Source organism: Schistocerca serialis, chromosome 5, assembly GCF_023864345.2.
Source record: "Schistocerca serialis cubense isolate TAMUIC-IGC-003099 chromosome 5, iqSchSeri2.2, whole genome shotgun sequence".
NCBI classification, from domain to species: domain Eukaryota; kingdom Metazoa; phylum Arthropoda; class Insecta; order Orthoptera; family Acrididae; genus Schistocerca; species Schistocerca serialis.
The window spans coordinates 615,519,881-615,531,481 of record NC_064642.1 but is presented as its reverse complement, the minus strand read 5'-3'; the positions used below and the strand labels follow the sequence as shown (position 1 = coordinate 615,531,481).

Sequence of the window (11,601 nt, the reverse complement as noted above, 5' to 3'; positions counted from 1 at the left end):
CTTTTCTCGTGGGTCCGGATGGGTTTCCGAGGGGCGGTTGACTTTCGATTCGATGTACTGGCAATTGCGCCTAAGTTTGTATCTCATTTCAATATTGTTCCACGAGCAGGTACTAGATATCGCTTCTGTATCTCGAGATGCTTACGAAAGGCACGTTGTACAAGCACGACATATTCGTCGTAACGAAAATAGCGCTTCACCACGAACGCACTATTTTACTTTGACCAGTACGACATGATTACTGACCTGTAGCCATATATGGAATTAAACTTGACATTACACACTAGTAATAGACGGCTTATTTCTAGAGCGCATTATTGAGATTTGAAATCGTCAAAAGATTGAGAAATACCCTGCACATTAACAGACTATTTTATCTTGTTGGCACAGTATTAATTGCAAATTCTGAAGACGAAGTACAAAAATCCATCCAGCTTTTAAATTTAACTGTGATATAATTTTAGTAGAACAGGAAATAAAGGAATACAATGGTGTTCCATGGGGAACCTCTAGTTGGAAACAAAATTCTAACTGAAGATACATTATGTTTTGGAAAACGTTCACTGCTTCAGTCATCTAGGGAACTGTATCACTTTTAAGGGAGGTGAGGATGTTTGTATTTAATTACGGAGATATCAGAACCTATGTGACGCTACAAGCTGAACATCAAAAGAACGCGAAGACAGACAAACATTAAATTCTGTACGGTGGTGGCTCTGCCTGTTCTACTATGCAGCAGCGAATCCTGCGTTGTAAACGAAAAAAAGAGTCTAGCCTTGTTCGCCTGTTGAAATGAAATTCTTCCGAGCATTCAGAGGTTGCACTAAGCTGGACAGAATTCCTAATGAAAATGCACTATGTGATCAAAAGTATCCGGACACCCCCAAAAACATAAGTTTTTCATATTAGGTGCGTTGTGCTGCCACCAGGTACTCCATCTCAGTAGTCATTAGACATAGTGAGAGCAGAATGGAGCGCTCCACGGAACTCACGGACTTTGAACTGGGTGATGTGATTGGGTGTCACTTGTGTCATATGTCAGTACGTGAGGTTACCACACTCCTGAACATCCCTAGGTCCACTGTTTCCGATGTCATAGTGAACTGCAAACGTGAAGGCACACGTTCAGCTCAAAAGAGTACAGGCCGACCTTGTCTGCTGAGTGACAAAGGCCGCTGACAGTTGAAGAGGGTCGTAATGTGTAATAGACACACATCTATCCCGATCATCATACAGGAATTTCAAACTACATCAGGATCCACTGAAAGTATTATGACAGTTAGGCGGGAGGTGAGAAAATTTGGATTTCATGGTCAAGCGGCTGCTTATAAGCCACACATCGCGCCCGTAAATGCCAAACGACGTCTCGCTTGGTGTAAGGAGCGTAAACATTGTGCGAGCGAACGGTGGAAAATAGTTGTATGGAGTGCCGAATCACGGTATACAATGCAGCGATCCGATGGCAGGATGTGGATATGGCCAATGCCAAGTGAACGTCATATGCCAGGGTGGGTAGTGCCAACAGTAAAATTCGGAGGCGGTGGTGTTATGGTGTGGTCGTGTTTTTCATGGAGGGGACTTGCACCCCTTGTTGTTTTCCGTGGAACTATCACAGCACAGCCCTACATTGGTGTTTTAAGTACCTTCTTGCTTCCCACTGTTGAAGAGCAATTCGAAGGTGGAGGTTGCGTCTTTTAACATAACGCATAACATAATAATGCACGGCCTGTGGCGGAGTGGTTACACGACGTAACATCCTTGTAATGGACTGGCCTAAACAGAGTCCTGACCTCAATCCTATACAACACCTTTGTTATGTTTTGGAACGCCGACTTCGTGCCAGGCCTCAATGACCGACATCGATACCTCTCAGTGCAGCACTCCGTGAAGAATGGGCTGCCATTCCCCAAGAAACCTTCCAGCACCTGATTGAACGTACGCTTCTGAGTGTGGAAGCGTCATCGAGGCTAAGGGTTGGCCAACAACATACTGAATTCCAGCATTACCGAAGGAGGGCACCATGAACTTGTAAGTCATTTTCAGCCAGGTGTCCGGATACTTTTGATCACATAGTCAATTAGGCAAGAGGTGAATATTTTTGCAGAAAAAACACAAAACCGAAGGACAGAAACAAAACTTGAAGGAACATCTGGAAAAATGGAAAAAACAAAGATTCCAAACATTGGCTTACCATAAAAATCTATAGGAAAGAAGGAACTTGGACAACCGGTTACAGAATGGAACTCCAGCCAGAAAAGTCGGTAGTTCTAATCTGTGAAAGGTGGAAGGAGAAGAATTAAAGTACAGCGAGAAGAAAGAAAAGTTTAATGTTTATAGATGTCACAGTAATTTATTCAGAGACGAGGAAAGACTTGATAGAGGTGAATGGAATAGATGATCTTAAAAAGGAGCTATAATATGAAAATAAAAGAAAGTAAAAGTAGCGTAGTGGAGTGGAGTGGTGCGGTGTAAAAGTCATAAAGGCAGACTATGGCTAGACTATAGTAATTAGGTTAAGTTGTATGTAGACTACGGTAGTTATACAGAGATAAAGTGGCTTGAGGACAGACTAGCGCTGAGTGTCGCATCGAACCAGTCTTCGACACGAAAACTGCAGCAATAGCATTTCTAATATCTATAACAAAAATACGTAACCTGTGGGACTTTGATACCTTACATAAAGCTTACAAAACAAATTTAAAACTGTTTTTGGAAATATCTGGAAAGGAACAAACTGGATTAAAAATTGGTTGTAATAAAAGTTTTTCGTCTCGAAGGCTCGAAGGGACAGATACAGTGACACTTAACTCGATTCCGCTGCCCCACCCACAGGATTGCGATAGATGGCGATGTAATCGACAAATATAAAAATGGGTTACAAACCGTTGATAATTAATAACATTTCAAGAAATACACACCAGATTAGATCCCAGGAAGTTAAAAAGGCAGTTATTCTAAAATGTTTAATGAGAAACCGGTTTATTATAGCAAAAAGTACATTAGTAATCAGCATCTCGCACGAGTTGTAGGAATTTCGCAAAGAAGTGTTCTGCGCATACTGCATGAACATAAATTCCATCCACATCACTTATCGTTCCATTAAGAACTACATGAGGAAGAATTTAGAAATCTCTTGGAGTACAACAGTTGCGTACAGCAACAACTAGCGGCCTATGATGAATATATTTCACAGATACTTTTGACTGATGAACCAACTTTTACGAATTGTCGTCAACTACACCGGAGTAATACTCATTATTGGTCAGTGAAGAATCCCTATAGATTAAGGCGTCGATCAGCTGTGAAAGAAATTATATCAATAATGTGGACAAGTATTATGTTCTGAGAATGAACGTCTTTTTATGCTATAAAACCGGTTTCTCATTAAATATTTTAGAAAAACTGTTACATTATCATGGTTCGACGGGTTTCAACTCATTTTTATTGTTATGGATTAGAGCGCCATCTGTCATCCAACGAAATAAATGTTGAATACGAATGTTATAAGTTTTTTTTCCGAGGAATACGAATCCGAAATTAAATTGGGGGGGTTCCTATTTAAGATTTCAAAGTTCACCCCCTTCCGCCCCTGAGAGTGGGACAGGGGAGTCGAGTTAATTGTCACTGGATGTCCCCTTCGAGGCGAACAAGTTTTATTACTTTTTTTTTTTTTAATACGAGTTGTAGTTCACCCTGTATGCCTATACAAAACTAGGTTTTGATTAGTTGAGAGATATGTGTTACTGGCTAAAGATTCAGATAACCAAGGAGTGTCCACTCACAGGGAATGAGGTAGTTGGCGGTGGCGACTCCGATGCCGGTGAACATTATGCAGCGTGAGCGGTACTTGGTGCTGTGGAACTCCGCCAAGAACGACATCAGCATGGCGTACGGGCCGCACACCCTGCAGCCAAAACATAAAATAGCGATCAAAAGGTCCTTACAAATTACGTAAAGTGCATGCAAATCACATAATTAACTAGATATCCTTGGAAGAAGAGATATTCATGAATCGCAAGAAGCATTACAGCCTTGAGTCATACTCAATTGTGTCAGCAGTAGAAATGAACATTTGGGAAAATTTTTACAATGAATTCGATATGGAGCTGTTCAGTGAAGTCTCCCAAGCGCTGAGATAAAGTCAAATACGGGAGAGGTTCAATAAGGTTATATTATTATCTTATGCATCAACTGCAGTAATACACATTTAGCAAAACAAAGAAATATATATAAAAATGAACTTATGAAATTATATATAGTACACAAGTTTTAAAACGGCTCATAATACACTCGGATGATCGACTCGATCCAGCGGAGTGCCTCGTAGGATGCTTGATGGAGCTTCTGAATGCCACCAGGGAAGCGTCTGATTGTAAAGTCATTCACGATGTGGCTCATTGTTTGGGTGTCACCACAGTCACACACACTGTCACTTGAAAAGCCTCACTTGTGCATGTTGTATTTGCACCCACCATCTTCGGTCCGATATCTGTTAAACTGCACACGCACCTCCCTTGGTTGGTGAAAGCCTGGGACTGGAACTGTTGGATTGTCTACAAGTTCGTGGTTTCGGGTTCTTGTAGCTTGCCACTCACGTTTCCACTCTGCGTCCTGGTTGAATCCTGTGGATAGCATTTGGACTCCCATTTCATATGCTGGTCTTCTAGATTTGAGGCGTTTCCTGGGCAGTGATAGCAAATCGTCATGGAGAGGGATCGAGTTGTTTTCAGAAACTTGCTGACAGAGGTTGTAAAGAGCAGCCTTTCGACGGAGGTCTGGTGGACAGATGTTTGAAAGCACTGGTAGCCAGCAAGTAGGTGTAGACCGGACTGTACCACTAATTACTCTCACCATAACTGTATTCAGTTGGGCGTCTACTTCCGCTACGTGGGTGCTTCGGAGCCAAACTGGTGCACAGTATTCTGCTGCAGAGTGTACCAGTGCAAGGGATGCTCCTCGGAGGACTGGTGTGGTTGCTCCCCGTGTACTGCCTGCCAGCTTTCTCACAAGGTTCACTCGTGTTTGTATCTTCTTGGCCAAGTTGGAAAGATGTTTTTTGTATGTCAAAGTTCTGTCCAGAGTGACTCCCAGGTATTTTGGGCTTTCGTTGTATCTGACCGTGCCAAGAGGGCCGATCTGTGGACTGATCTTTGCTGATGAACGGTTCAATAAGTACCCACGTGCGAAAACAGAATTCGTTGCTAAGGCAGGTTGGTATTGGTGCAGTGCGCCTCAGTTTGTTACGCGATTCTAAAACAAAAATTGGCTAAGTGATAATAGGACTCGCGGTCTGAGGGTTCCATCAAACTTAATTACGTATTTAGAGAATTAATCCATCCCGGTAATTGAAAATCTCGAGAATTTTTGCCTGGTATCGATATCGATACTGGCAAGATATTGATCCTAGGAATCCCAGGACATACGAGAATGTTTTATTTTTCAGTTTTAAGTTTAAATGGTTCAAATGGCTCTGATCACTATGGACTTAACATCGGAGGTCATCAGTCCCCTAGACTTAAACTAAACTAACCTAAGGACATCACACATATCCATGCCCGAGGCAAGATTCGAACGTGCAACTGTAGCGGTCCTGAGGTTCCATTTAAGTTTAATATTTTGCGTAATTTCGTATTTACTACTGTGATTCCGGTGAAAAAGGTGTCGTGAGAGACGTATAAACTGATAGTCGAATAACAAACGACACGAACATTTTCTGTGTGATATAATCACACAAAACAGCTGCGGAACAGCTCGGTAACCACCAATAATAATGTCGTGTGACGAGGGCCTCCCGTCGTGTAGACCGCTCGCATGGTGCAAGTCTTTCGATGTGACGCCACTTCGGCGAGTGGCGCGTCGATGGGGATGAAATGATGATGATTAGGACAACACAACACCCACTCCCTGAGCGGAGAAAATGTCCGACCCAGCCGGGAAACGAACACGAGGCCTTAGGATTGACAGTTTGTCGCACTGACCACTCAGCTACCGGGGGCTGACTCGGTAACCACTAACTGTATATGGTCACCCGGCGAAATTCCAGTAACGGTCGTGGAGTCAAAACACCTGCTTCGTTCATCGCCACCGCCTACCATCATGGTATAAGTGGTATGAAGATCGTCACCGATGACCATTGCAAATAAATTATTTTATTATGTTCAAGAATGTTTTGAATCCATTTTAAACTATATTAGCCAGACCGCTGTCTTTCTCCACGAGAAATGTTCTAAAATTTTATTGATCTGGCATTTAGATTGAATCATGATGCTCCACATCAGCGTAAACTTCACCAGAGAGTAAGAAATCGTCCTGAAAATTGACATTCTCGTTCTCTAGAGCTCGAAGTACGTGCATACAGCATGAAGGTTTATGTCTTAATGTCAAAATGGGTGAGGGATCCTGCTGCAGCGTTAGGTACTGCCAGCGAGTTCTCGATACGTAATAAATAAGATGTTCCCAACAGGTACATGATGTTATTGACTGTTACAGTTTACTTACAGTCAGTTAACGTGATTCTGCAATATTCCCAACTTTAGGTTTTCTTTATAAATTTTACAAGCACGTCATTATTTTTCAAGTACCTAACTCGAGCTACGAATGGGGATACAATTAAAAAGCCTCAAACTTTTTTTAACCACTACTAAAAAGAAGAGTTGTCATAGTCTTTAAATTACTCCCCTGGTCTCGATGATGACCTAAGTTCAACAGAATTTTTTTTTAATTTACGAGCCGTTTTTTCATGTGTGGGTACCAGAAGTAATCGCAAGAGACCAGATAGGGTGAACAAGGAGCGAGATTGGGTGAGGCATCTCTTTATGAAGCAATTCATGCTGTTTCGCATCGACAACCCAAGAGCATATATTACTATCAGATCCAGAAAACCACTGCATTTGTAAAAGCTTTGTATTGTTAAACGGATAAGTTTCGGTACAAAGACTGCACAAAGACACTTGCTATGTTTTACTATACTGATTCAAATTTTGTTCTGTGTATAATTGTCTCATACAGTGTCTCTTTCTTTGTCGTGGCCAAGTAGTACGCCCCTCACCTCACCCCCCCACCCCCACCCCCCACCCCCCTCCCCTATCCAGTTTATCACCTAATTGCGTCAGTATGTAAGTTATCAAGTAAAACAACTCTCTGCACCATCATAACGAAAATTAATTAACTTACCATCCTTGGTGATCCAGTACTAAGGTGGAAATCCAAGAAATTGGTACGGTTCCCGAAAGTTATTGTCTGAGACATGCATTTTCCCGATAGCCAAATCCGATCGATTTATGTTTCCTGCTAGCTCCTCACATAGTGGCACCATGTTCTTGTGATGCCCACGCCACAGAGCATTAAAGAGTTTGCCATATTTTCGTCAAACTTTCGTGCCACAGCTATTTTTCAAAGTTCGTTGTTATGTTCATCAATTAGCAGAGCTCGCGCCCAGACGTGCTATGCCTTAAGTATAAACGGAACACTTCTACCACGACTCACGACTCGCTTTCAGTGTCCCTCTCCTATTATCGAAGCTCGTTTGGAGCTTTGCTGCTTTCCTTCGTGGACTGGAACTGCTGACGGAATACGTCAGGAATAATCACATAGCTACAGGCTAAGCCAGAAGCCTTTAGAATCTTTCTGTGCAGATCAGGTGCTGAAGTGTAAGGACTGCAGTCCAGGTTCGCTGCATAAGAATTTGAAGAATGTTGTGAGATGCTTAAACCCAAAAACTACAGTACGTATCTGTCGAAAGGAGAGTAAATTTCATTCTCATTAGTGACCATTACATAGTTGTCATTGTCAAAGGCGATTTGTTCTGTGAGAGCTTTTCTCCTACCTAACAATCAAATGGTAAACAAGCTTTTGCATCGTGTTAACGACTCAACGATCGCTTGTGGAGTATAATTTTGCACTGTTCTAGATGAGTGTCAGATAAAATAAAGAGAAGGATGAAACACAATGCCTTTACTTAGGCCATTAGTCTCGAATGTCTACAAAGGATACGTCGACCTGTCATCATACAAGAAATACGATAATTAATCAAGTAGACCCATGCCATGAGACAGTATACACTGAGGTGACAAAAGCCATAGGATAGCGATATGCACATATGCAGATGGCGATGGTATCGCATACAAAAGGTACAAAACGGCAGTGAATTGGCGCAGCTGTCATTTGTTCTCAGGAGATTCATGTGAAAAGGTTTCCGACGTGATTATGGCCACACAACGGGAGTCTACTCTTTGAACGTGGAGCGGGACTTGGAACTAAATGCATAGGACATCATTCTATTTCCGAAACTGTTAGGAGCTTCAATATTGCACAATTCAAATTGTCAAGAGTGTGCCGAGAATACCACATTTCAAGCAATTCCTCTCTCCACAGAGAACGCAAGAACCAAAGGTTTTCACTTAACGATTGTTAGCGGTGGCGTTTGCGTAGAAATAACCGCAGCAATCAGCGTGAGACGTACGACAAACGCATGCGTTAAGGTAGTGCGGCAAAATTTTCCGTTAATGGACTATGGCAGCAGACGACCGACGCGAGTGACTTTATTAACAGCACGACATCGCCTGCAGTGCCTCTCCTAGGCTCATGACCATATCGGTTGGACCCTAGACGACTGGAAAACCATGGCCTTGTCAGACGAGTGCTGATTCCAGTCGGTAAGAGCTGATAGTAAGTTTCGAATCTGCTCAGACCCCGAGAACCTAGGGAACCAACTTGACAACAAGGCACTCTGCAAGCTGGTGTGGCTCCATAATGGTGTGGGCTGTGTTTACATGGAATTAACTGGATGCTGTGGTCCACCTGAACTTATCTTGACTGTAAATGTTTATGTTCGGCTACTTGGAGACCATTTACGACCATTCATGAACTTCATGTTTCCTAACAACGATGGAATTTTTATGTATGAAAATGTGGCGTGTCACCGAGCCACAATTGTTCGCGATTGATTTGAAAACCATCCAGGACAATTAGAGGGAATGATTTGGCCACCCCCATCGACCGACATAGTTGAGAGGTGAATCCGTGCACAAAATACTACACCAGAAAATTTCCGCAGTTACGTACGAAGAAAAAGAAAATTGAGAATGCGCTAGGAGACGATCAGTTTGGCTTTAGGAAAAGTAAAGGGACGAGAGAGGCAATTCTGACGTTACGGCTAATAATGGAAGCAAGGCTAAAGAAAAATCAAGACACTTTCATAGGATTTGTCGACCTGGAAAAAGCGTTCGACAATATAAAATGGTGCAAGCTGTTCGAAATTCTGAAAAAAGTAGGGGTAAGCTATAGGGACAGACGGGTCATATACAATATGTACAACAACCAAGAGGGAATAATAAGAGTGGACGATCAAGAACGAAGTGCTCGTATTAAGAAGGGTGTAAGACAAGGCTGTAGCCTTTCGCCCCTACTCTTCAATCTGTACATCGAGGAAGCAATGATGGAAATAAAAGAAAGGTTCAGGAGTGGAATTAAAATACAAGGTGAAAGGATATCAATGATACGATTCGCTGATGACATTGCTATCCTGAGTGAAAGTGAAGAATAATTAAATGATCTGCTCAACGGAATGAACAGTCTAATGAGTACACAGTATGGTTTGAGAGTAAATCGGAGAAAGACGAAGGTAATGAGAAGTAGTAGAAATGAGAACAGCGAGAAACTTAACATCAGGATTGATGGTCACGAAGTCAATGAAGTTAAGAAATTCTGCTACCTAGGCAGTAAAATAACCAATGACGTACGGAGCAAGGAGGACATCAAAAGCAGACTCGCTATGGCAAAAAAGGCATTTCTGGCCAAGAGAAGTCTAATAATATCAAATACTGGCCTTAATTTGAGGAAGAAATTTCTGAGGATGTACGTCTGGAGTACAGGTAGTGAAACATGGACTGTGGGAAAACCGGAACAGAAGAGAATCGAAGCATTTGAGATGTGGTGCTATAGACGAATGTTGAAAATTAGGTGGACTGATAAGGTAAGGAATGAGGAGGTTTTACGCAGAATCGGAGAGGAAAGGAATATGTGGAAAACACTGAAAAGGAGAAGGGACAGGATGATAGGACATCTGCTAAGACACGAGGGAATGACTTACATGGTACTAGAGGGAGCTGTAGAGGGCAAAAACTGTAGAGGAAGACAGAGATTGGAATACGTCAAGCAAATAATTGAGGACGTAGGTTGCAAGTGCTACTCTGAGATGAAGAGGTTAGCACAGGATAGCACAGGAAAGGAATTTGTGGCGGGCCGCATCAAACCAGTCAGTAGACTGATGACCAAAAAAAAAAAAAAAAAACAAAAAAACAAAAAACAAAAAAAACAAAAAAAAAGCAACGTACGACTGACTAAAGAGGCTGTTAGGCTCAGTATCTCTGCAGGGGACTTCCAGCGACTTGTGTTGAGTCCATGCCAAGTCAGGTGGCTGCACTACGCCGAGCAAAAGGAGGTCCGGCACGATATTACGAGGTATCCCATGTTTTTTTACACTTCGGTGTAGTTTCGAGGTTTAACTTGCAACACTGCGGAAGAGTTTGATAAACAGTAACCGTACACGAGCACCCCTTGTCGGCGAAATTCTCTTCGCCGGTGAAACTTCGGTGACTGAAACTTCTACCAATACCACTTTCTAAATTTCCTGGCTCCGGATCGATTGCGGAGTAGTGACATCTGCTTCGAAGGCTAATCACATTGGTTTACGAGCTTATGAATATAGCTTTCTGACAGTTTTTCAGAATTATAAATATTAAATGTATAAAGCACTAACAGGGTACTTTCATTGCAATAGAATTATAAAAAGTGTTAGTAGAGAACTGCACCTCCCACATACCAAGAATGACGCTATAGCATCGGTATTTGGATGTATATCTATAGAGCCTCGACATTCTTTGCAAAACGGCACAGTTTTGGCCAACCAACTTCGACAACAGAGCACGAAGCTTGACGACAGTAGACTGAAGAAGACCATAGTCATTGTTTAAGGACTATATTATCTTCAGTACTGGACGATTAAAGCAGGAGTTGACTAAGAAATGACAATGACTGGGGCACAAAGAAATCCCTTTAGTTTGGACTACGGTCCAGATGAGACAGGGGCAGCCACACTGAAGTAAATGTCAGTTGTGACTATTTAATTCCTCGCCATCACATTCTGATTTACAGCCAACTGCTTCAATAAAATTCACCAGTTTGGTGGGAATATAACGGCACTTGAAGGCTCAAAAGTAAATTTTCAGAAGCCTGATTTCATAGAGGGAAAGATGCTCTTGGCTTAGGTACTTGTATCCATACGCCATACCCCTGTCTGTTTGTGCAAATGAAAAAAACAGCTGCCGTTATAGTGATAAAGAAGTTTTTAAATGTTATGTGTGTATTCGAATAATATGTAGCTTTCATTTTGTTTAAGGTATCAGGAAAATTGGCCAATTGTACGCAGATAATTAGAGATGAGTCCACCGGGATCGCAGGTGTCGCTATGTCCCTAAAGCGACTGTCAGCGCCGGACCGCCAGGATATACGGGCATGGCCTCTTGGGAAATGATGCACTTCAGCTATATGGAGGTCAAAAGAAGACATAATTTTGTTCGAGTTGACTGGATGTGATTGGTT

The 11,601-nt window shown here is 42.2% G+C and overlaps 1 protein-coding gene across 1 annotated transcript in view; it reads right to left on the bottom strand.

Annotated features, from left to right (window-relative positions):
* Window positions 1-11,601, bottom strand: part of LOC126482139 (synaptic vesicle glycoprotein 2C-like) — a 173,853-nt gene that overhangs the window by 75,778 nt on the left and 86,474 nt on the right. Inside the window, exon 5 of the mRNA XM_050106116.1 lies at window positions 3,783-3,904. Within this exon, the coding sequence (XP_049962073.1) occupies window positions 3,783-3,904 (122 nt within the window). The remainder of the gene's footprint in view (window positions 1-3,782; window positions 3,905-11,601) is intronic.